A 26,968-nucleotide genomic window follows, 5' to 3' on the forward strand; every position below is an offset into this window, starting at 1 on the left:
AAATTGAAAGGCTTCTGTCTGAAGCCAGAATGACAGCCGAAGAAACAACACAAGATGAAAGCGATTTTAATGAAGTGCGAACTAAAAGAAAAAGGTTCAAGAAACAAGCACAAATTCCAATCACCAACGTTAGACCAATTGTTGTTTCTATTGACCCAAGGCCATCACAAATACAGCTTGCAAGAGCAATCAGATCGAACTTTCAATTGGTCAAAATAAAGCACATAAGAGAGTTGAAGAACAATACCGATTTTTTTATTCAACCTGAGGACATCGCTTCTAGAGAATGCCTAATGCTAACCGTAAACCTAACTCAAGCCTTTCCAAAAGCCACTGTGAATGCCAGAAACACGCTTCCTAAGCCAAAAACCAAACCCAGTTTCGTAATTGTAAATGTCCATCACAGCATTAGTGTTGATGAGATAAAAGTTGAACTCCTAAACAACAATGCAATGAATGTCAACAAAGTTACACGAATAACAAGTCGAGCAACTGGCCAACCAACAAAATTGATTCGAGTCATAACTCATTCCAATAACCATGTTAGTGCAGCTCAGAAACATGGTGTCAAAATAGGTTGGCAGCTATACCGATGTGAAGCAAGCCGTGAACCACCCCATGTAATGCAATGTTTCAAATGCCAACAATTTGGTCACTCAGCAAAAGAATGCAGTAATGCTACTCGATGTCTTCGCTGCTCGCAGGAGCACAGTGTTAAAGAATGTACTGTTCAAAAAGAAAACGCTAAGTGTTCTAACTGTGGCGGTGCTCATGCGACAGTTTATCGCGGTTGTCCGGCCTATCAGCAGAAGCTCGCTGAGGCTTCAAGAAAGATAAATGAGAATAAATACTCTACGGCAGCGAAAAACTTAAAACCGCAAACCAACGTTGAAATGCCGCCACAAACTGAAAAAATAGCTGTTCTTGTAGCCGAAGTCTTGAGCAAAATACGAACAGTTCTAAACACCATGTCATATAGTGATATAATAAACATTGTTTCTAACAGCGCCTCACGCATCTTCAATGAAAAAATTGATGGTCAAAAAATACATGAGAGCATTAAGAGTGCAAATGCAATCCCTGTTAATTCAATGCCGCCTAACAACATATCAAACAGCCAAAACTTTAACCAAAATGGATAAGCTCAAAATTTTGCAATGGAACTGTCGAGGTCTAAACAACAAAATAAACGATCTCATTTTATTCTTAGCCGAAAATGACATAGACATAATTTGCGTGAATGAAGTGAAAAAATGGCAGAAAAACAGCCCTCTTCGTAATTATGTTGTTGCAACAGAAACTTATACCAACAGTCATCATGGCTCTCTTATTTTAATAAAGAACAACATCGTCATAAACCAAACAGAACCAGCAGAAAAGGAGAACGATTGCAGCGGAAAAACACTGGAAATACTAAAATTATGCATCACGGTACCGTATTTTGGAGACTTTTGGATAATATCTGTTTACAATTCACCTGGAAAACCACTCTCACTGGAAAAAGTATTCTCAGAAAGTATGACAAATGTTTTTGTTTGTGGTGACTTCAACTCTCCCCACCAAGAATTAAACTGCTCCTATGATTCTGAAAACGGTGAGAAACTCCTGAATCTAATAGACAACGGTCATTTTAAACTGCTAAACAACGGTCACCACACATATCAGTCTTTCGACGGAAAAAGTAAAAACATGCTCGATTTACACTTTTGCGATAGTACAGTTTTTAGGAATTTTAGTAATTTCGAAGTCTCAGAGGATCTGGGAAGTGACCATAGAACCACAATCACAACTTTTAATTTCAAAATAAGCAAAAAATTTGAAATGAAATCGGAAATTAACTTCAGACATTTCAGAGAAAACGCTAGAAAATCGTATAGATCATCGGACCTTTGGCCTGCGCAGTATCCGGGAAAGGATGAACTAAATAAGTTTAGCAGCAATCTGGTTGAAATAATACACCAATCGTTGGAAGACTCATATGTCAACAAAAACAAGCTTCCTTACAGTATTGAGACACAAAAATTGATAAAACTGAAAAGGAAAAAGCGAAGAGAACTCAAAGGTGCATTAGACGATGAATTTAGGTCTCTAAAAATAAATTATCTGCAGAAAGAAATCAAACGATCAATCAGGCAGTCAGAAGAACAAAAAAGAGCTAAAATTTTGGCACGTGTAAGAGACAAAGGCAGCAAAGGTTTTTGGAGAGCAATAAAAGAACTAACAAATGACCACGAGTCAAAACAAAAAACTTGCGACTATCCCGATTTAACATATAAAGAGTCGAAAGCAGTCACAGATCATGAGAAAAGCGAGCTTTTCAAACAACTCATAAAAGACCCAATGAAAGACCACACAACAGTACCAACAGAAATTGCCGAACTCTACGAGAAAATCGAAAAAGAAACCAAAGCATTTCTAAGTACAAACGTCGACACCGAGGAACTTTGTATTGTGATTAAAACAAAGGAATTCGATGAAATATTGAGCGTATCGAGAAAGTCATGCCCAGGACCAGATAAAATCAGCTACAAAGTGCTCAGTGAGTTACCACGGAGTATAAAATCCCTAGCCTGCCTCCTCATTTCTAGTTCAATTAACAACTCGTATGTTCCAGTAAATTGGAAAGAATCACAGATAACAATGATACCAAAGCAAGATAAAGACAGATCAAAGGCTGAAAAATATCGACCTATCAGTCTTACAAATTGCCTGGCCAAAGTTTGGGAAACTGTTGTGAAAAACATTGTCTTAGAACATTGCGAAAGTCTAAATGTATTTGACGAAACTCAGAGCGCTTACAGGAAACATCGCTGTACCACAGACAATCTTATCAAACTCACTCAGCACGTTAGTGAAGCTTTCCAATGGTCTGAAATGGTTGGTTTAGTTTGCTTAGATGTTGAAAAAGCATTTGATGCCGTATGGCGTCTAGGGTTGATCCACAAATTGAATTCAATTGAGCTGAAGATCCCAATCATTAAGTGGATAAATACATTCTTGTCACAAAGGAACCTTTACGTAAAGATAAATACTACTGTTAGCGCCAGTTTCTGCCCGGCAGCCAGTGTGCCCCAAGGCAGCGTAATTGCTCCCATTCTCTTCCTTATATACGTTAGCCGATTGCCAAAAATGAAAGCACAGATTTCACAGTTCGCTGACGATTTTGCTCTGTACTACAGATCTCGCTCAACACAACTAATTCAAATCAATCTGCAATCATCACTGAATAGCCTTATAGACTGGTGTGACCACTTGAAAATAAAATAAATCCTAACAAAACTCAGTACATGATTTTTAAAAACCAATCTAAGAAAAAGTCTGAGCTCAATTTAAAAATAAATGGCGTACCCGTCGGAAAAACGCAAACGCTAAAGTTTCTGGGTATTACTCTCACTCCTCATCTCAGATGGAACGATCACTGCAATAGCCTAATAAAGAGAGCAAACAGCAGGTTATTTCAACTGTGGAGACTTAGCAATCTAAACATCAACGAAGAGAGTCTTTTATTGGTATACAAATCTTGGATCAGGCCTCTTTTTTGTACTCAAATGCTTGTTGGATTGACCAATCCCATGCACTCATTAATAAAATACAATGTGTCCAGAATAGAGCCTTGAGGATCTGCCTACGAAAACCTAGATTTTACAAGGTCCAAAAACTTCATGAAGACGCAAACATGCAAACAATTAGAGAAGTTCAGATTAAACTAGCAAACGGGTATATTAGTCAGGCAATTAAACACAACACACAGTCTGTAGTGGAACTAATCCACAAAAAAGCAGTGCCCGCTTAATAATTGCAAAAGTACTCTCGATCACCTTCAATACTAAAAAAAAAGAAATGACAAACTGGTGCACACTAGCCATCCAGCGTAGGTAGCAGCTCAAAACACTGATGAATGACAGAATGAGGATCGAGCCCCAGTGCATCCCCAACTTCAAGGCCATAAATTGTTTTCCAAGAAAAATCGGCAGCCGGACTCACATCAGTGGAAAATTTGGGAATTGAATAAATAGGAATACGAAGACAAAAACGGGAAAACAAGGAAGTGCAACTTTATATTGAAATCTCAGCGAAAAACATCACACGATTTTAATGACTAGCAAACGAAATAAGACAAATTATTAGCCAGCAGCGCAGTTGTGACGAGCAACGAACACGAAGATCTCTATACCTACAGCTACGGTTCGACTCCAACTTTGTTTATTTATCACTATGCGATTTTGTTTTTTTTCTTCATATATCAGTCAAAGCGTTTATTACCTACAGCCAACACAAAACGATTTAGTATAATTGTTGAAGCCAAGCCGATTGGCTCAGCGGAGAATTACGTATACACGTAACTAACAAATCGAACCGATAAGAGTTCGAAGCCGAGAAGTGTCACCTTCCTTTTATTTCCTTCTCTTACTTTTTATTTTGCACATAGGCGTCTTTTTATCCGATCAGAAATATTATGAGTGCATGGCCAGCCGCTCGCTTAGTCAACTCGGGGCCAAACACAACTTATTTTTAATCCACTTCATTCTTTTCATTCTATTCAGCCAGCCGCTCGCTTAGTAAATTCGGGGCTGAACAGATCACTAAAAACACCAAAACAAAAGCTAATTACGGAAATTATCAATTTAATCAAGCTTCGTTTCCTTTTGAGATCTTTATTTCAGTCTTTTTAACATCTATTTCATACTCCACTGAATTAAATTAATCAAGAGAAACACTTCATCATCTAGCTTTGTGCTGCGCGCGGTTTGATTTCAGTGGTTTTATGGTTAGGTCAGCGTAGCACTTTTAATCAAGCACTTCTTATATTTCGTTAGTTTTGATTTTTTTTATTCACTTTCCTTTATGAAATTAAAACAAAGTTCATCTTAACTTTTTCAGTCCTTGCTTTTCGAACAGAAAATTTTTGGCATTTGTTCTCCTTAGACTGACGACTATTATATTATACGAATTAAGATCATTTGTTTTATACTACCTATCTGCTTTAATTGGTTGGAAGTTAATTCGTATTGCGATCGAAAAAGTATTGAAAATATGGGCCATCAAACATGGAACTTAGCGCGGACAGCTAACTCGATATTAACAATGCGAGCGTGGGTTCGAGACTCAGGATGAGCCAATTTCATCCGTCTCAATTTTTCAGACAAATCTAAACTGAGAACAATGAAACAAGAATGCCAAACACCTCCAAAAACAGAAGAAAACTTAGTGCAATGCACTAATATCGGTTAAAATTCTGACATCCACACAATGAGGTTCGAGTCCCACCAACGTCATCAAACATTTAATATCCTGAAAATTTATTTTTTTTGTTTTAATTAATTAACAGTACTTGTTACTTACCTTGTGATAATGAAAGTTGCCGATCACACCATCTCCTACGAGGCTAGCCATGTATACGATCCATTATCTTTTTGAAATGCCAAGTTCAGCCAGTAGAAGCCCTCCATGGTGCTTGAAATGGCTGAGTGCGCCGGATGCAAAAGAAGTCTTTAATACAACAGGAACAGAAACTCAGTTTTAACGAGAACTTTCTGCTTCAATACTTCTTTTTAAACTAAAACTCTTTCTTATTATGTATTAAACTTCTTTTAATGAATGGTTGTACATAAAATGTGTAATTGTTGCGGTGCTCTAATTAAGGTTTGACAAAAGTCTTTTGGTATATTGATAACTGTTTTTAAGTTGGACTGCAGTAGTGCAATGCTGTTTAGTCTTGCTCCGCTGCTGCTTCTGTATGTACAGAAGCAGAGAAAAATCAATGTTGTTTAAAGAAAGCGTTGAAAAAGCGTAAGATGAATGCTGAAATTTGAAGTTGTGTAAGATAAGTAGTGAAATTACTGAAAATTATGTAAGAAATGCGCTGACAGCCACTGAAAAAAAAAATTTTTTAACGAATAAATCTTAAGTAATATTCCACCCAATCTGCTGAATTTTTGGTATCTCTTTTACAAAGTTTCAGCACTTTAAGCGAATATTTTTGTAAGATTTATCCTCTAAATTTTTTTTCAGCGGTTGCCTGGGCATTTCTTATATCTTGACGACATCTTCGACCCGGGTAGAGGCAAGAGTGAATGCGTGTTTGAAGATATGTGTTCTTTTGCATGTTATGAACTGAAGTTTTGCTACAGAATTATGCTAAGCCTTATCTCCTGTTCTGGGCGAAAGATTTGCGATTAAACGGTTTCATACAGCATTCGCTATATAAAAGAGAATAGAGTATTCTCCGTCCCTATATAAATTTTTGGCAACTTCTTGGTTTGTACCCCCGCCCCCGTATTTTATGCACCCCAGTTACAGAGCATGTGTCAAAACACAGTCAATCATTATGTGAAAATGTGAAACGTGCGCCGGGAGATTCAAATAATATTTACCCACTAACCTGGGGGGGGGGGGGGGGGGTCACTAACGGAAAAGATCCGAGTTCTGTCTGCTGCAAACTATGTATAACTAAATTAACTGTTCTGTAAACTTGACATCAAATTCAGACGCGAGGCCTCCTTCGTGGCATACGAGGGCAACAACAAACTGTACAAAGTCACTTATGGCGACCCCAGGAAGTCACCCCCGGCGGGGGTCTCCAAAAAGGCGGGGGTCTCCAATAGTGGGAGAAAGCAGAGCGCCACTAAGTCCGCCAGGAATGATTCAGGGAAGAGTAACGCGAGTGAAATTTTGGCAAGGAGACGGAAAGAGACGATTGAGATGAGGCGTCGACTGGCCAACTCTAAGATCAACTCAGCCCCACCAGAGGGGAGATCCTTCTCTAGCTACAACAAGAAGGGATCCAACACAACACTCTATGGTCAGTAGTGTATATGGTTACCATGTGCAATGAAACTCAAAACTTCACCTAACATTAAAGCACAACCGATAGACGTTGTTTTTTGAAATATATACACACATATGGCATCTTTCGCAGATGCTCACATTAGCAGGGCAATCTGCCATATGAATGAGTGTGTGTGTGTGTGTTTGTGTGTGTGTGTGTGTGTGTGTGTGTGTGTGTGTGTGTGTGTGTATGTGTGTGTGTGTGTGTGTGTGTGTGTGTGTGTGTGTGTGTGTGTTTGTCTGTGTGTGTGTGTGTGTGTGTGTGTGTATGTGTGTGTGTGTGTTTGTGTGTGTGTGTGTGTATGTGTGTGTGTGTGTGTGTGTATGTGTGTGTGTGTGTTTGTGTGTGTGTGTTTGTTTGTGTGTGTGTGTGTGTGTATGTGTGTATGTGTGTAGGGGTTCGGCTTCCTACAACTGCTGAATTTTAACCAAAGAACATATTTTTGGTGGTAGAACTCTTTGCGCTATAAAAGAGCACTCAGGATTCAATTTTTGTTGACCTGAGTTTCTTTTCATTTTAGCAGCAGGGGAACAGAGAGGTAAGAACTTCCGATTCTATAAGTTATTTCTGAGGAAAAAGTGGAGTTCTAAAAAGTGGAGATTTAAAAATGGTTTTTGCGCTTGATTTTGAAATTTTACACAATATGGGGATGTCTATGACAAATGAAATCAAGATTGGATATTTTGGTTCAATCTGTTCAGTTCTCCATAAATTGAACCCACCTTCATTATTTCATATGGCCATTTGAACATGACAATCATCGTAACGGTAGGTTTGAAGAACGAAAAAGCAGACGATCAGATTTTAGTGGACTGTATGTGTGATTTTTTGTATTATTACAGTTTAAGAGCCCGTCCTCAACTTGGAAATTGCACCTGTATCAAATTGTCTCAATTCCTTTGAAAACATGCAATAGGTGTTAGTTGAAGAACACAGTCGAAAAGGCCCTGGGTAATCATATTTTGTGTCCTGTACATCCGAAAACGCTTGTTTTGGTCTAAAGTTTTGACTCTTCGTGAAAATGTTCAAATAAAATTTGTTAAATTATCTGGATTGGTGAACTCCGAATTGTTTTCTTGATTTGCTTAAAAAACTGCTCTGACACCATCCTACTCTTTCCAACAATTTTGAACAGCGACACCGCCTCAACACCGCCTCGTTTTTTCGTCGTCGGCCTCAACTTGGGTAATCGTCCCAGCAGCCTTAAATTGGAAACCAAAAATTATCCTAAGTCTCAAAATAGACATTTTTCTAAGAATTGGGATTGTGGTGACAATTTGGAATCGTTTTAAAGTTTTTTTGAATAATCACTAACCCAATGATGAACATTTTGAAACGGAAATTTAAACGTGAATCTGCCTAAAGCAGAACAGTGATAGAATAGTGGCAATTTTCACAAATCTTTGACTGTCGCCAAAACTGACCGAATAAAAATTATGATCACTTTATGTGATATAACCCCTCACAAGGTGAGGTGACATCGACCAATCTCATAAGAGCGTTTTACTTCAGAAACGAGAAAAGAGAGAACGGGTCGTAACGTGAGCAACACAAATATGTCAGATGTGGATGGTACTGAAGGACAAACAAATGCCAACGTCTACGAGGAAGTCAATTCAATTGCAGCTACGGCACAAAGAGTGAGCACACGACACAGAAGTCTAATTTTAAACGATTTTCAACTGATTTTTACCGGATGTGGCTTGTAAAATTTGTCTGCATTTTTTATTCAAGTTACGCTTGAACACTATAGCCGTCACCCGCGTTGAAGGTCGTATTGTTTGAAAAACTTGTTGTTAACGAAACAGGAAAATAGACAAAAAAGACAAAAAGTAACTCGAGCTGTTCAGACCGAAGTGACCACTGATCAGACTATCTTCGAGAGCAAATATGTTCTCGGTGCGCTCGAATTACATGGTCCGGAAAAAGCTTGAGAACATTTTAGTCTGATCATAGGAGGATTTCAGTGCATACTAGTGTGATCAGCAAAAAATTTCGGGTGCAGTTGGGTTTGATTGGAAATTTTTTCAAGTACATTTTTTTAAAAGTTTTTTTGGTTTTTTTTTAATTATAGATGTTGTCTCTGCCAAGAGGCAACAATAGAGCACTTTTCTGGTCAGAGACTCTTTTAGAGTCTGGTGGCGCTGATCAGAACCAAGGGGTGCCTCTGATAGCAACTGCCGGTCCCGTTTCAAAGTGACTTTAGTTAAGAAATTTTTTATGCAAAGCTGCCTCAGTTTATCTATTCAGTGAAAAACAATTCAGCAAAAGTCTTTTTATGGGTCAATCAAAAATCTTTTCATAGGAATTTATCGTTGAGGATGTTCTTTTCATGAGTCGAGCAAGATTCCTTTTATAGGGATTTTGTGTCAAGCATGGTCTTTTCATAGGTCGAGTAAAAGTCTTTTCATATGTCTGCTTTTAGCATATTTGGAAAACTTTTCTCTGCTGCTGCACATAATAAAGCAGGAAAAGGGCAAAGCTAAACAGCATTGCTGCACTGCAGTCCAATTTAAAAAATTATTGGAAAACTGTCAAGGGTCCTAAGAAAATCTGCATTTCTTAAGATAAAGCAGCTATCGCAGCTGTATTATTTTAACACATTACTTCATTGGATGACACTAGGTAGTCTAATTGTTATGGCCTTCTTCGTATTAGCCATGATGAAAGAGCTGACTTCCTTATACGCTGACTACATTATCAGCATTAGTGAGCAATAAATTTGTACGTATAATTTTGAGGAAAAATTGCAGACTCATGAAAAGACTTTTGCTTGACTCATGACTTGACGATAGATTTGACGTGGTCCAAAAAGACCCATGAAAATTTTTTTCTCCACTTAAGATTTGGCTTTTGCTCGACCCAAATTTGTGTCCTGAAAATTTTTAATCGAGGTAAAGTCCAAAGCCCATTTTTGGTCGATAAAAATTCCAATGTAAAATTTTAGGTCAAGCAAAAGTTCAGAGTAATAAAATTCATGTCGAGGTGATTAATAAAATATGGCGAAGTTCTTTTGATAGCTTCTTTGTCCAGCATGGTAATTATATCCAATTTTGGTGAAGCATTGTCTTTTCATTGGTCGAAGTCTAGACCAGGGTTTTTCGGCACTTGCGTTTTCATTTAATTAGTAATACTCTCAGAATTGGTTTTTTCTTAGCTGATGTTTAAAACATCATTTTTCACGAATTAAATATTTCACTGCGTTGTTATGAGATTTTCTCGTGTTTAAAACCGTTCTCTGATCAAACTATTTTGAGCGCACTTTAGTCTAATCAGAGGCAATTTCGAGCGCATTTAAGTCCGGTCAGAGGCAATTTCGAGTGAAATTTAATCTGATCGAAGGCAATTTGTAGCGCACTTTTGTCTGATCAGAGACAATTTCGAGTGCACTTCAGCCTGATCAGAGTCGGATTTGGGCGCACACTACTCTGCACAGAAGTAATTTTCGAGCGCATGATAATCTGATTAGAGGAGGTTTTCGAGCGCAGTCCTAGCGCACGTGGAGTTTCGAGCGCACGATGGTCTGATAAGAGGATAATTCGGTCTGGGTCAGTCTGATCAGAGGCCACTTTTGTCTGGGACGGTCAGAGGCAATGTCGTTCTGGACCTCAACCTGGGTGGCTCTTGTATTTCTGTCAATTAGGAGCAATGCTCGTTAATCATAGACGACGTCAACCAAAATTGGACCGATTTTGGTTTGTCGAAAATACCGATTTTGTAAAACTTCTGGCAATCTTGACAGGTGAAGAGAGAAGAAAAGGGGAGGAACAAGTCAGCCGGGGCAGTCACAGTGACATGGAGTGAACAGAATCAACAGCTGCACATTTTGGAGGAGGAGGGGAAGAGAAACAGGAGAGACAACGGACAAGCAATCGGAGACAATCATCCCCTCGAGAGAGAGTGGACCCCTGTACAGATTGAGAGGTTTAAGGAGTTGGGCGTACGCAGGGTGGGAGAAATTCTCACAAGGTAAGAAAAAGCATCTTCAAGGCAGAATGAGGTGGTGTGTTGATGATGGTGGTGATTGTGATCTACTGGTGGTGGTGGTCTGTTGCTGGTGTGATGGTGGTGTGTTGGTGACAAGGCGGTTTGTGTTGTTGTGGTGGCGGAGTGACCTTTGTGTGAGGGTGGTTGTTGTCTGTTGGTGGTTTTGGTGGTGAGTTGGTGTTGTGAATGTTGTGTGTTGTTGGTTTTGTCGTACTGGTGGTGTTGGTGGGATGGTGGTGTGTTAGGGGCGTGGTGGTGGATTTTTTTGTTTAACAACCTGTAACATTTTTGCAGTCTGGATAAAAACCTGAAAGAAAACAACGCGGTTTTCTTACAACTTAATATTGCTGACCCTGTCTATTCTGAAATGGATGACATGAAAACTCATTTTGGGGGATGTGCAAAACTGCGTATCGATTTTTTATCTTGGAAAACCGGCGCGAAAACCAAAATCTTGTTACCAAACCATTCGGTTTCAAAAAAAATTTAAACATCCTTTTCTGACTTTTGTCACGTAATATGGTTAGCCTAATTGTTTTGATAGACTTATTAAATAGTTTCAGAGATGGTGAATGAAAGTCTAAAGGATCTGGTTCAAGTGCAAGAGGGAGACGATGCACAAATCAAAAACCTTAAAGCAGCTATTCGGATGTTGAAGGAGAAGCTCGAACAACAAAACGGTGTCATTGCTGAGCTGAAGAATAATCACCACTTGATGAATGAAAGTATCAAAGACCACACAAACGAAATTTATTCCTTGTCTGGTCGAGTGATAGAGTTGGAGAGATATTCTAGAAAGTTGTGTCTCATATTATCAAATGTGGAACTTGAAAACCCTGTAGCCACGGTACTATCAATTATGAAGAATTGTATGCAGATAAACACCAGTGAAGCGGACCTTGGGCCGCAAGCCACCCACTACAGAACGGAAAACAACTTGGGCCCATTATTGTTAAATTCTTATATCATCATCATCGGGATCTAGCATGGAATCGACGAAGTTGGCTAAAGAATTTTCAAAACTACGCAAAAGGGCAAATCTATATTGAAGAGTGCTTCGCTCCCATTGATCGACAACTTCGTGTTGCTGCAAAGGAACAAGGCATCAAGACTGTTAACAGGAAGCAGCAAATCTTTGCATGTAATGAAAATATCCCATTGCTAACCCTGTGAAGGTGCAATCTGTTGAAGAATTCGAAGATTTCAGAAAAACGGAGAGCTCAGCACAAACGTCATCAAAAATTGTCCGACAAAATGTTTACGAAATCTCACAAACTCCCATGTTATCATCGCTACCGACTCTAACCAGAAAGCCCAAAACTCCTATGTTGGCCTCTGACCCAAACAGGAAGAAACGTTCTTTCTCCAGTGGATGAGTCAATCGAAACGCAAGAGCTTGCTGGAAGTGTTGACAAACTTCTTGTTCCAGCCTTAATAAAAGCACTCAACCCCAGTAAAGTCCGACGAAGTACTGAGGACAGTGTCCAAGAAACAGAACATGAGGAAATGGATGGTCTATCTGTCAAAGAAATTGCAGAACAGCAATTGTCAACTGTTTTTCAGGACGACTAATATAATCCCATCTATAAAAAAACGTTCTAATACTTGTTTAAGTGTTCTCCATCTAAATGTTAGGTCTATTCGAAAACACATAAATGACATTGAAGCACTAGTGTACAGCCTTGAGTCCCAACCTGATATACTATGCTTAACTGAAACATGGCTTGGCGCCGGCGATGATGAAAACTGTTTTCGCGTTCCTGGCTACAACCAAAGCCTTATAAAAAACCGAAGTGGTAAAGGAGGAGGTGTCATGCTTCAAGTGAAAAGTAACTGTTCTATCCTAAATGATATTCCTGTTAATTTTGACGAAGCACTTTGTGCAGATATCGAATAATCCGGCTATAAGTTAAGATTCCTAGTTGTTTATAACGAGCCAAGGACCGACAAAATGGAATTCATTGACCTACTTAATCATAACTTGGAACAATTGTCACAGCCTTCGCTTCTTTTTGTGGTTTGCGGTGATTAAAATATAAATATTTTGGAATCTAATCTGTTAGTGAACAGATACAAGACTTGCATCGAATCAAATGGTTTTGAGTTTTTTGATTTGGCACCTACCAGAATCACAAGTTCCACCTCCTCCTGTATTGATCATATGATGTATCAAAACATAGTGAACCCAAATTCAGAAGTGTTTTCTTTTTAGTCTTTTTCGGATCACTTTCCGGTTTTTCTAACGTGGTCTTTCAAAAATGAATCATCACATAATCCAACTGTTTTTCGTAATTATTCGTTTCTTAAGTGCCCGGAATCGTTCGTTTGTTATGTAGAGGCTTTGAGCTGTGAACTCTCAAAAGACATGAAAGATATAAGTCTCGAAAATTGTGCCAATGATGCTTTCAATACTTTTAACTCTTGTTTCACCCGAGTTTTGAATCAATTTGCTCCTCTTATAAGTGATTCAAATGTTGCAAAGTCTAATTCTCCCGTCTGGCTAATTAATCGGCTTAAGAATCTCCGCTCGAAAAAAAAATCAAGTGCACTGACACTGGAAGAAAACAAGGGATCAAACATCGTTTAATAAATTCCAAAAACTCCGCTCGACGTTCGAATCGGAATTGAAAAAATCGAAAAAGCAGTTTTATACTGAAAATTTTAAATATTGTATTGGGGACTCAAGGCAAGTTTATAAGTTACTGAACGATATTAAAGGCTCCAACAATAATACAAAAATCGCTGCTCTCAACAACTGTAAAGACTCTAGTGAAATTGCACATAAGTTTAATGAGTACTTCACTGGCATTGCCAACGAGCTTCGGAAGTCACTTCCCTATGCTCCATGTAGTACAGAACTGGAAACAGTACGGCAATCAATGTTCCAACGAGAGGTTTCTATGGCAGAATTACTGGAGATTTTGATATCGTTTGACAATAAATCTTCTTCTGGCGACGATAATGTTAACATGATCATCGTAAAAAAGTCCGCCACCGTTATTGCTCCTTATTTAGAACTACTTATCAACTGTTCATTTGCACAAGGTGTGTTCCCTTCTGATTTAACGCAAATTAAGGTTATTCCTCGGCGTAAAGGTGGATCTCGTTTAGATGAAAATAATTACAGACCATTTTCTCTCTTAAAAGTTTGGAGTAAAATCTTTGAGAGGGCAATGTTTGTGCGATTATATCAGTATTTTGAGAATTTTAATTTGCTTTATGAAAAGCAATATGGTTTTCGCAAAAGCATAGTACAATTGATGCGCGCGTTAATTTTTCCGTAAAAGTGAGGCTCAATGATTTTAGTGGCCGTGTTACAAGTTTCTTTCTTGATTTAAAGAAGGCATTTGACACTATTGACCATGGGATCCTTCTTAATAAGTTAAGCGATAATGGCATTCGAGGCCATGTTCATGCTTGGTTTGAGTCTTATCTGAGCAAACGTTTGCAAAAAGTAATTGTAAACGATAAATCGTCCAAATGGCTACCATTAAAGTTTAGAGTACCGCAAGGATCAATTCTTGGGCCTCTTCTGTTTATAATATAGGTGAACAACCTACCCAAGGTGTGCAGCAATGTTGATATGCTTCTTTTTGCTGATGACACAGACATAAATGTCATCGGTTGCGCAGACGCAGAAATTAGTATGGACCTAATTAAAATTGAAAAGTGGCTAATAGCCAATAAACTTGTGTTAAACTCTTCAAAAACTTATCAATTAGACTTTAGAAATGCTTCCAACCAGTCATTTATGTTGAACAACACTGCGATCAGTGTTGTTCCTATGTGTAAGTACTTAGGTGTATGTCTGTATTCAAAATTTTCTTCTAGTAGATTCAAGTGTGTTTCCTAGTGATATTCGATCGAATAATGCTTCAAATATTATTTTTTTTATCACAAATTGAAAAACAGTTTTTTGGTCGATAAGCCTGCTTTAGTTCAACTTATATTCGCAACCTAATTTCCCATGGGAAAGTTATCCCTTTTACCTGCATGCTACACGAGTACCCAAAGGAGGTTGGCTTTCTGGTGAAAAAAATGACCCTCTGAAACCTTCTGGTTTTCGAGATATTGACGTTTTTGTGATTTTATTCCGTTTTCAGTCAAAATGAGCCTCCACGACACTTAAAAAAAATTTTGTCACCCCTTTTCTTCTTGCTTTCACCTGCACCAGAGTCTCTTGTGGTGTTCAATGTAGCGCTACTTGCTGCAATTTTTTTCATTGTTTTGAATTTTACCAAAAAACTTATATATGGTATATATAGGTATATAGTTATACATGAAATTTTTTTTTGATTTAATGGCTGTAAAGGGTACCCGTAGGGTAGGCTGTAGAGAGGATCTGTTGATCCCGTTGCCTGTCCTTTCCGAGTCTTATGCTTTAGCTTGTTAATCGTTTCTGTAGTGTATTCAAAATATTTTGCTAAATTTTCTTTATATGTATTTATTTTGTACTCGAAAAAATAAATTTTTCTTCTTCTACATAAACTTCCGGAATGTTTATTTGTTTATTTCCAAATTTTCATGGAGAACCAGTTTCGTTTATTTGTATCTCTTTTGTTACTCTACTTATCGCTACTTCTCCGAGAACTTGTAGTCGGATTGATCTGACAGGCCAAAAAGTATTAAGTTACAAATTACCAATACGCTCTCTATGAAAATTGGATCGAAGGTTTTGGGTTTCGTAAGAAGAGTTTGTGCAATCTTTTGGGCATTTTCTCAAATTTTTTAGAGAAAAAGAATGAAGGGAAATTTTTCTGAATACTAGGTGACACAAGTAATTACTATATTTTTGGCGTTTTGAGATTTCAGTAAACAAAAATGAAATCTCCCTAGTCAAGTAGAAACAGTTATCTGCTACGACTCATGGTTGACTCTTGTGGGATTATGCATCGTCTTATAAAGGCTTCTACAAGACTCTTACCAGATTACTAGACAGTTAGGTTTGCGTGAGTTTTTTTAGAGCTCAAATTTTTAACTATAGATGCTCTTGACAAACATGTGTTCCTCTTGCAATACTGGTATGGCTATAAAAGATTCCTAAAAGGTTCAAGAAAATCTTATATAGATTCTTAGAGAACCCATAAGAGGCTGAAACTACACCTAACACGTCAAAAGTCTGAGCAAGCAGCTAACTAACATATATCAACATCTTTAAAGGCTTCTACAAGACTCTTACCAGATTACTAGATTACTAGACAGTTAGGTTTGCGTGAGTTTTTTTAGAGCTCAACTTGTTAACTATAGATGCTCTTGACAAACATGTGTTCCTCTTGCAATACTGGTATGGCTATAAAAGATTCCTAAAAGGTTCAAGAAAATCTTATATAGATTCTTAGAGAACCCATAAGAGGCTGAAACTACACCTAACACGTCAAAAGTCTGAGCAAGCAGCTAACTAACATATATCAACATCTTTAAAAATTAACTCTATAATCCAAACTTTCTTCTAGAAAAGCTGAACCAATATTTTTATTTTCAACATTTCGGTGGTCTAGCTAATAAATAACAGAAAAACGGCTTTGTGACCTTTTAACTTTGTAGGCCCCGTCTATTCAATCATAATTGTATCTGTAAGTGTCAGAAACATCTGATTAGACATCCGTTTGCGTCTACTCAGAAATCGAGGACAAAAAACTCCTTAAGATAAATGTATTAATCTGCGTACTGATCCACATTTCCCTACAAATTGTTCTTCAAAACAGAAGAATAAAGTGCGCAAGCTCAATTTTTTTATAGGTGTTCTACAAAGATTTTAACTGCATCCAACAATACCAAGATAAATCGGGTTGAGAGGCACTAATGTCTGAGGTGTTTTGATTGATTATTCAGAATAATTCTCATTCCTTCTACATCTAACCCGTCATCAGTTGCGTGCAACACAAAAACAAAAGTGAAAGCGAACTCAGATTTAAACAAAAAGGGGAAAAAACTCCTGTCCGTAACACATTGTATATTTAATTAAGGGTTTAGTTTTTGAAAAGACTGAATAATTCATAACGCGGCAAATGTCCACGATCCACATTTCCAAAAAGTCTACATTTTCAAAAGTCCACAATTTCACGGTCATGTTTTAAGATCCACACTTCTCGTCAAATACGTCTCCGCCGTTGTGTTGCCCGCAGTTAGTATAAGCGATAGATAATTGTCAATTAGATCAAAATGATCGAAAGCCTGATTGGTGATTAATTCCAGAAATGTCACTGACAGTACCAATGATGGATTAAAAAGACAATTAGCAGTTTTGCAACTACTCATTTCATTGCTGATAATAATTAAACTCTGCAATGGGCCTCAAGCAGTTCCTAACTATATTAGTACAATGAGGCTACTAAGGCAGACCCTATGTGGGCTCTTTTTACAGCCTTAAAGTATAAAGAGCTAGGGCTACTTATTTCTGCGCGCGAAGTAGACTTACCTATATCTCTAAGACTAACCGACTCTGTAAAACACTGAGTGTGAACTTCTATTATTACGGTGCATAAAAAGCATAGCACCGGAGTCAAAGGTATACACATGGTGTATCTAACTAAACGACTGACTACAGTTAGTTCAGTTCTCTCCATTTAAAAGAGAATAGTGTCTTCTCAGTCTCTGATTGGTTGAAGGTGCACATTCAGTATTTTCACTGCTACACTACATACTAACTGAATGCTCGAAATCGTGGAAATGTGTATAGTTCATCCGTGAAAACGAAAATCATGGTTTCCCGTCAATTATTCGACGATTGACGTAACCATTATTCATCATTATTAGCAACTTTGCACTTTTACCGCATAATTGTAGCTAGTTGAAAAGGATGAATAAATGAATTGCTACCAGGTCAGGTTTCTTCTAAAAGTCGCGGTATTGTTTCCAACTGTTTTCTGCGACTAACCTGCTCAAAATTCAATTTATTTTTTATCTTTTTCAGTGGTTTGAGCAGGAAAAGGGTTTACTACTATCTGGCAAATTATACCGGCCAATTCTACCGATCTGACTTTTGAAAAAAGCGGTGGCTTCAACCCTTTTTCCTAAGAAAAATTATTTTGTGAATTTTTTTCATTTTTTTATTTTCTTAAATTTAGTCACAAAGGTTCATATGAAAGCAGTTTGAACTAAATTTGCCCGCTGTCAGTACAATTGCGCGGAAAATAGTGAGAAGTGCGTGTATATAAACATATTTACATGCGAAAAAGTGTTTAGGAATTAATGTCAATGGAATAATGTTAATGCAAAGATCGCAAAATTTTGAAACAGCCATAAATTCATGAATGGTTTATAATTGGTCATAATTTGTCTAATGAACAACAGGACACTTGCTTATCCTAATAGCTTATGCAAAAGCTTACCTTTTGCTTATAAGGGTGTAGTCACAATAAGACATCCATGAAAATGACTCTATTTGTCATTCTAAAGAACCATGCAGGTCGGGTTTATTTCTGTCTGGACTTGATGAAAACCACCGAAGTGACAATGAGGACTCTGATTTATCACTTTACGCAATTGAAAAGTTCACGTGGGGGCTCAGTTAGGTTAAAACTGCTGAGATATGAGTAAGGCTCTGAGTAAATGCAACCCGATTCGAGAAATTTTCCGTAAATTATGTAAGAAATGCGCTGATTTTTCAAAAAGTTTAGCGCAAAAACCTTACATAATAATGCGCTGAAATGTGCTGAAATGCGCTGAAAATTTGTATGAATAGCGCTGAAGTTCCAGCACATTTCAGCGCATTATTATGTAAGGTTTTTGGGCTGAAAATTTTGAAAAATCAGCGCATTTCTTACAAAATTAAGTGACTGCTCAATTGGCAGCTTCCTTTTTATTGAGATCGATGCTTGTGCACTCTTTCATAGAGATCTTAGTGCATTACTCACTCGCACCCTTGAATTGACGTGCAGTAGTAGTTACAAGATATACATTGAATTTTTATCTGTCTGTAGCCGTTCCCCGTCTGCACCCCCGAGTGAACCAGACATTCCAGAGGACCCAGAGACCCCTTTTATCAGATCACCAACCCCTCCGACAGTGGCGGCTGGGAAGACTAAGAGCCCAATTTACAAGTCAGCCTCCGCCCAAATTCCACAGCGATCAAACAGGATGAGTGCTGGCTCAATCGCCTCTACCCTACTGGAAACACCTCCTATCGACACCAATGAGACGATCGACTTCGACGCTGAAGTGTTTTTCGAAAAGGTATTGTTAACAGTGTCCAGGTTATGAACATGTTTTCACCGTTATAATTGACTATAATTTGTCGGAGGTTCTTGAGTCGCACAAATGGGTATCAAACCTACTTCAGAACGCGTGTTGAGGACAACGACGAAAAAACGACAATATTTTGTAAGAAATCGTAGTTTTCGTCGTTTTGTCGTCATTTTTGTCGTTTTGTCGTCGTTTTCTTCATTTTCATTAGTTTCCGTCGTTTAAGTCGTCTTTCTTTTAAGTGTAAGAAATGATCGTTTCTTCGTCGTTTTTTGATCGTTTTTTCGTTGTTTAATTGCTCTTGAACTAGTTTTTCTCTGTTAGACCGTTTTGGCATAATTATATTATGACCTCATAGCGCAGTGGTCAGTGCATCAGTTAATGTTTCGGGAGCTGCATGGTCCAGCGGGGAGCACGTTTTTTTGTCTTTTTTGAGAAAACGATCTTTTCCTACAAAAAAACAACGACGGAAAAAGGAACGAAACGACAATTACCTTTTAAGGGTTTTGATCGTTTTTGTCGAATGAAAACGATTAAAAAACGACGACTTCTTACAAGTGAAAAACAAAATTCCAGAGTAAATTAGAGTAAATTAGTACTATCAATTAGTAAAATGTATTCGCCCGCAAAAAATACAATTTTTGTAAAGACTTTGCGATCAGGCCGTGGAAAAGGCTATTTCAGAGTAGTGGGTAATATGTGCTACCCAACCACCCTGAAAAAAATAAAAATACGCTTGGCCAAATATTCTTGGGCTCTATCTTTAATGAATAAACTGAATAATAAACTGTTCTTACTAAATACCTATAAGTAAACATTTTTTCAAGGAGGTAGAAAACCAGAAAAATTATGGGTTGATAGAAGTAGTGAATTTTATAACAAAATTTTCAAACCTTTATTTAAAGAACAGGAAACCGGCAGAGCCGCATCGAACATAGAATTATACTTAACATATAGTGATCTTAAAGCAGTATTTGTAGAGAGATTAAAATATTATCATTAAATGTAATTTACAGCAGTATTTGTAGAGAGATTAAAATATCATCATTAAATATATATTACAAACGAATGTTTACAATTGGTGATGGTAATTTGTTAACCGTGCTGAACATTGGCTTTATAACATATAAAAATAATAATAAACACTCAAAAACCAATATTTCACCTGTTGATGCAACAAACAATCCCGAAAAGGATAGATACATTGCTACCACTACCAAAAGTTTACCTAGACTTAAAGTTTTTGCTTATGTAAGAAATCCTAATAAGCGCAATATCTTTTCCAAAAGGATATATAATTAATTGGAATATAAAATTATTTGAAATAAATAAAATTCTACGAACACACTCACCGACTTATAACATAGAATAAATTATTGTTGAATTAATATATGGAAAGTACAATGAACAAGAGTTGCTGAAGTCTAAGTTTAACTTTGAATCTATCAACAAAGCTTTAGAATCACTAAAATTCTTTCCTAAAAAAGATGACAAAAAACAGATTCAAACAAAAAGACAAGTAGTGTTATAACCGGCAAATGATCTAACAAAAAACGAAAGCACATCAATTATTTTTAGACGCTAGTGAAAGTATTGACATGATTTATATATATATATATATATATATATATATATATATATATATGTATATATATACATATATATTTATTTAAATATATATATATATATATATATATATTTATACATGTATATATATATATATATATATATATATATATATATATATATATATATATGAACAATATATATATATATATATATATATATATATATATATATATTTGAAGAAGTTACAACAGGTCAATTTAAAACAAATATTATTCACCTACCCACAACTTCAATTGATGATAATACAATTGATAAACTAACCGAAAACACAAATAATTTAATTGCTTTAACTAAAAAACTCACTGAAGCTGAGAAAAACTTTGGTGAATATTGTTGCCCAAATTCAGTTAGTTTATCTGTTTAGTCAATTTATGAAGGAACTAAAAGTAAAAATCTAATAGTTAGAAAAACACTATTTCAACACACAATCGATGTGCTATTAGAGTGTAAATATCTGACGACAAAGAACAGCAGGATCAGAGATGGGTTATGAATTCAATCAAGAATGTATAATGAAAAAAATTGAAAGTTAGTTCTCTCCTATAGAAAATGACAACAACACAACCAGGAGCCCAAAGTGAAACAATCCTATATCAAAACCTTTCAACAGTAACAGAGAGATTGATAATAGATAAGATTAAAGCGAACAATAGCTTTAATAACAAAGTTAATGTTATAAAAGATATTAGAAATTGCTATGAATCAGAGACATCAAATCGCTGCCCCTTTCAGTCTCCTCTTGCATCGTAATTTAGGCCAAGGGGTAATTTCACAAAGTTCCCCCAGTGCAGTCTACTGTTACATTGCAATTTTGACCAGGGGTATAATTCTTCAAAAGTTCTCTCGTTACATCTCTTTACAGTGCACCCTTACATCGCAATTTCGGCGAAGGCGTTCAATTACTCAAAGGTCCTCCCATTGCAGCTCATTGCAGCCTACACTTACGTCGTTTTTTTGGCCCGGGTGTAGTTCCTTAAATCCCTCACATTGCAGCCCATTGCCCCTCGTTCTTCCATCGAAACTTTGGGCAGTGGAGGTAATTCTCATAATTCTTCCCTTTCTTCGACCCTTACATCTCAATTTTGGCCAGGGGGTTAATTCCTCAAAAGTCCTTCCATTGCAGCCCAACTCTTACTTTATTCCCCCAGACCAAATGACCCCTCACCCTTACATCAATTTACCCCTGTAGACAAAGGAAACTTGTCGATGGGTTCGAAGTTAGATAAAAACGATGAAAGCTCTTACCTTTTTAAACAAAATGGAAAAAATCGGCAATTCTCTAATTCAGAAATTGTCTCTAAATTTACAAATGACAACTTCTGAACTAGAGAATAACCGATTTTTTATTCTTGTTTAATTTTTTGTTGGCCTTGGATTGGTGAAATGAGCTTTCGTAGGAGTGTTTTGCGGTTCTAGGCTAAGCGGCACCAGTTCAGCTCACGGATGAGTAGAGACCGGGAAAAGAACGCCAGCGGAGGGTGGAGAGAAGGAGAGATAGTACCGCAGATGGTGAAGTCAGGAGACACTGAAGTGGATAATCACCTTGCATTCTGTACGAGATGGGATCCACTGGACATTCACGAGAAGAGACAGAAGTTCAGACAGCTGAGCTGGATGGAGTACGAAAAGTGTGTTCATCTCTGTGAGAGAAAAGCTATTCCCCTCACAGGTTATCAGGACACAACACAAAACCACTACACATCTATCTTTCGTCTATGTATAATATATACATTGTCCTCACCAGGATAGGCATATCCACCCATTAGGCCCGAGCCGAAGGATTTCGGCAAACTTATGTAAGATAAGCGGTAACTAGCGTCACAAGTTAAAAAATTCAGGTGCGTCTCAGTTCCTCTCTCGATTTCAACAAGCAAGAGCTAAATTTTATTGTACATTGAGTCTTTAGAGCCCTAAACCCTAGTTGAGAAATTTTCGGTTTTTAAACATAAGAAATTGTCGGTATCATCGTTTTATACTAGTCAAAAACGACAAAATTTCCCATGATATTTTCGTCTGCATTGTCGTTTTTGTTCAGAATTTATTATAAGAAAGATTCGGTATCGTTGCTTTTAAACGTGAGACAGATTCGGTATTGCCGTTTTTAAACGTAAGAGAGATTTGGTATCGTCGTTTTTAAACTTAAGAGAGATTCGGTCTTGTTTAGAGAAACACCAAGATTTGTTAAAATCCGGGTCGGAAAAGCAGATTAATCCAGCAGAACAAACAATAAAAACTATCGGCATTGGGGGTCTTGAAACGCAACCAACCATCACGAAACTTTGCCTGCAATTTATTAGAAACCATGTAAAAACTCAGTGAAAGCGAATTAATAAACAGACTTTTCATCAGTGTTCAACAAGTATGTTCATTTTTTGAATCCAAAACTAACCAATAAATATGTACTCGTTCATTTATTTTTGTGAAGGAGCTTAAATAGAATTTTCAATGAATTTGCACATTCTTTCGGAAATTTTTCCGAAGAAGAACGTTTGAAATTCTTGCGAAACACGGTACTATAGCGTTTGACTACATTATATACAGAAAAATCGAATTTTCCAACGAAAAAGCCGACTATTTCTTACTTCTAAAACCGAACATACCGAATCTCTCTCGCATCCAAAAATGACCATACCGAATCTTTCTTACATGTGAAACCGACAGTGCCGAACAATCCGAATATATCGAAGCTTTCTTAGGCTTGAAACCGAAGATACCAAAGATTTCTTACAAATTTTTTGTCGTTTTTGGTCGGCTTCTCGACTAGGGAATTGATCCCACATGACCTATTTTAAATCGTGAAACACTGATATATATATATATATATATATATATATATATATATATAAGTGTATACATATATATATATCTATATATATATATATAAATATATATATATATATATATATATATACATATATATATATATATATATATATATATATATAAGTAGTATATATAAGTGGTATACTCATACTACGGGGGGGGGACATTACATGTTTTAAGATAGGGAATAGTCATTAAGTGGTATAGTCATAATACGGGGGGGGGGACACTATGTATTAAGATACCCCCCCCCCTAATTTTTGATTTTATTCAAAATTTTGGTGCTTTATTCGGCTAATTCATTCATCGGTGCTGTAAACTAGTTCAAACACTTTGCAACTTTTGCAACTATTTTCCCGCCATATTGTGCAGAGCTAGACAAACGCGCGTTACTATGTCCCACTTTTATACCGTATATCTCGCCATTTCAATGCTCTATTGTTCGCCCCTGCTAACTTTTGCAAAGTTTAAGCGTGCATTTATCCGATTTTAACAAAACCTAACCCAATTTTTAGCCAAAAATGTTCCAAATTTTCGGTTTTCTGTCCCCCCACTGAATTTTAGCGGCAAGATCTTAGAAAAATTTGCCGACAGATCAAAAATTCAAGATTATGGGACCCAGGAAAACTAGCTTATAAACATTTTTGGCTAAAAAAACATTGGCTTCGATTGTTAAAAAAACTTTGTCTGGTCATACTCGAAACCCAGCTTTTACTCACTTTTTCATATAACAACTGAAGGTTCGTAACGTCTGTTAAATAACTCACTTTTTATATTGTTTCTTTGGATTATCGTCAAGTTTCGTCTTAATAAGTTTACGCTTTCGATAGTTGGTCATCTTTGCTTTTGGTTTCGATTCTGGAATCTTTTCTGTTAGTGCTGCCAAACAAATACCCAAAAACCAGAGTTCTGCTTTGTAAAAAATTACTAACACTGCTAGAATAATGAACAGTGTTAGAATAATAATAACTATGCAACATTCGGGGGGGGGGGGACAATAACGGAAAAGGTCACTCCAGATTTATTGTCGTTTAGTACGTATTTACTGGCATGATCCAGGAGCTTGTTAAAAATTCCCGAATCGCTATTGAACAACGGGACGAAGCTCGCAGACAAAGAGATACAGCAATGCAGCAGTACAATCAACTGTCATCATTGATAAAGGAAAAGAATGCAAGAATTACCAACTTGAATGCTGAGTTGAAGCGAGCTATTCAAGAACGGAATGATGCCGTCTATTTAAAACACGGCATAGAACAACGATTTTCACAAACCTTGAATGATTTTGAGTGGGCCATGCGAGAACGAAGAAGAGCTATAAACGACAAAAATGAGTGTCTTGAAGCTTTGGAAACCTTACGCCACGAACGTAACGCCGCCTGGGATACAGTCGCACGACTCAAAGATGAATTGAACGCGAGTAATCAACAGAAGGAGATTCTGATGGCTGGGCGGTCCGGTCTCAATGAGCCTGCAGTACGGCATGCTTCAGTTTCGGAACCTATTGTGGCTCAACGCAGAGCGGCTCGGTTAGCAGACGAGAAAAATCATTCTCTGAAAAAGCAGAAACTAATTTAGTTTGACCCAGAGATACAACGAACTCGTCAAACATTAGTATCGACTCCCAAAAGTGACAATCTTTATGATAACTGTTACTCTCATTCCGGTTGTTGTCCGTTCAATATTTGAACATTAAATAAACGTTTCTTCTTTTCTTTTTTAATCAGCGGGTAAAATTGCTCTTTCTACCCGAAGCTATCTGGTGGTTTCTTAAGCGAGTTTTAACTTGTACATATCAAGAGTATTGGTGAAAAATAACTTGTGTATTGGATCCTAAGCTACCCGCTGGTTACCTAAGCGAGTTTTAACTTGTACATATCAAGAGTATTGGGGAAAAATAACTTGTGTATAGGATCCTAAGCTACCTGCTGAATACCTAAGCGAGTTTTAACTTGTACATATCAAGAGTATTGGGGAAAAATAACTTGTGTATTGGATCCTAAGCTACCTAGGGGTTACCCAAGCGAGTTTTAACTTGTATATACAAAGAGTATTGGTAAAAAATAACTTGTGTATTGGATCCCAAGCCAACTGCTGGTTACCCAAGCGAGTTTTAACTTGTATATATAAAACGTCTTGGTGAAAAATAACTTGTGTATTGGATCCTAAGCTACCCGCTGGTTACCTAAGCGAGTTTTAACTTGTACATATCAAGAGTATTGGGGAAAAATAACTTGTATATTGGATCCTAAGCTACCTGCTGAATACCTAAGCGAGTTTTAACTTGTACATATCAAGAGTATTGGGGAAAAATAACTTGTGTATTGGATCCTAAGCTACCTAGGGGTTACCCAAGCGAGTTTTAACTTGTATATACAAAGAGTATTGGTAAAAAATAACTTGTGTATAGGATCCTAAGCTACCTAGGGGTTACCTAAGCGAGTTTTAACTTGTATATATAAAGGGTCTTGGTGAAAAATAACTTGTGTATAGGATCCTAAGCTACCTAGGGGTTACCTAAGCGAGTTTTAACTTGTATATATAAAGGGTCTTGGTAAAAAATAACTTGTATATTGGATCCTAAGCTACCTGCTGAATACCTAAGCGAGTTTTAACTTGTACATATCAAGAGTATTGGGGAAAAATATCTTGTGTATTGGATCCTAAGCTACCTAGGGGTTACCTAAGCGAGTTTTAACTTGTACATATAAAGGGTCTTGGTGAAAAATAACTTGTGTATTGGATCCTAAGCTACCTAGGGGTTACCTAAGCGAGTTTTAACTTGTATATATAAAAGGTATTGGTGAAAAATAACTTGTGTATTGGATCCTAAGCTACCTAGGGGTTACCTAAGCGAGTTTTAACTTGTATATATAAAGGGTCTTGGTGAAAAATAACTTGTGTATAGGATCCTAAGCCAACTGCTGGTTACCTAAGCGAGTTTTAACTTGTATATATAAAAGGTATTGGTGAAAAATAACTTGTGTATTGGATCCAAAGCCAACTGCTGGTTACCTAAGCGAGTTTTAACTTGTACATATAAAGGGTCTTGGTGAAAAATAACTTGTGTATAGGATCCTAAGCTACCTAGGGGTTACCTAAACGAGTTTTAACTTGTACATATCAAGAGTATTGGTGAAAAATAACTTGTGTATTGGATCCTAAGCTACCTAGGGGTTACCTAAGCGAGTTTTAACTTGTATATATAAAGGGTCTTGGTGAAAAATAACTTGTGTATTGGATCCTAAGCTACCTAGGGGTTACCTAAGCGAGTTTTAACTTGTATATATAAAGGGTCTTGGTAAAAAATAACTTGTGTATTGGATCCCAAGCTACCTGCTGAATACCTAAGCGAGTTTTAACTTGTACATATCAAGAGTATTGGGGAAAAATATCTTGTGCATTGGATCCTAAGCTACCTAGGGGTTACCTAAGCAAGTTTTAACTTGTACATATCAAGAGTATTGAAGAAAAACAACTTGTGTATTGGGTCTTAAGCAACTTGAGCAGGGTGGG

The 26,968-nt window shown here is 37.1% G+C and overlaps 2 protein-coding genes across 3 annotated transcripts in view; both read left to right on the forward strand.

Moving 5' to 3' along the window:
• The window catches only part of LOC142345032 (uncharacterized), a 137,438-nt gene that overhangs the window by 50,557 nt on the left and 59,913 nt on the right, over positions 1-26,968 (forward strand). Inside the window, exons 6-10 of the mRNA XM_075397116.1 lie at positions 6,489-6,802; positions 8,342-8,469; positions 10,572-10,798; positions 18,739-18,991; positions 22,046-22,346. Of these exons, the coding sequence (XP_075253231.1) occupies positions 6,489-6,802; positions 8,342-8,469; positions 10,572-10,798; positions 18,739-18,991; positions 22,046-22,346 (1,223 nt within the window). The remainder of the gene's footprint in view (positions 1-6,488; positions 6,803-8,341; positions 8,470-10,571; positions 10,799-18,738; positions 18,992-22,045; positions 22,347-26,968) is intronic.
• Positions 24,134-25,044, forward strand: LOC142344705 (uncharacterized). 2 transcript variants are annotated; one of them, XM_075396575.1, is made up of 2 exons: positions 24,134-24,324; positions 24,488-25,044. In XM_075396575.1, exon 2 carries the CDS (start codon positions 24,503-24,505, stop codon positions 25,028-25,030), a length of 528 nt encoding a protein of 175 aa, XP_075252690.1. In that variant the 5' UTR covers positions 24,134-24,324; positions 24,488-24,502; the 3' UTR covers positions 25,031-25,044. The 2 variants fall into 2 exon arrangements, with proteins under 2 accessions (XP_075252690.1, XP_075252691.1); XM_075396576.1 differs by having other exon boundaries at positions 24,284-24,301; positions 24,472-25,044.

This window comes from Convolutriloba macropyga, chromosome 8, assembly GCF_964194025.1.
Source record: "Convolutriloba macropyga chromosome 8, txConMacr16.3, whole genome shotgun sequence".
Classification (NCBI taxonomy): domain Eukaryota; kingdom Metazoa; phylum Xenacoelomorpha; order Acoela; family Convolutidae; genus Convolutriloba; species Convolutriloba macropyga.

Excerpts from the sequence above, each read along its gene's own strand:
- LOC142344705 (XM_075396575.1), top strand. The coding sequence starts at position 24,503 with ATGATCCAGGAGCTTGTTAAAAATTCCCGAATCGCTATTGAACAACGG.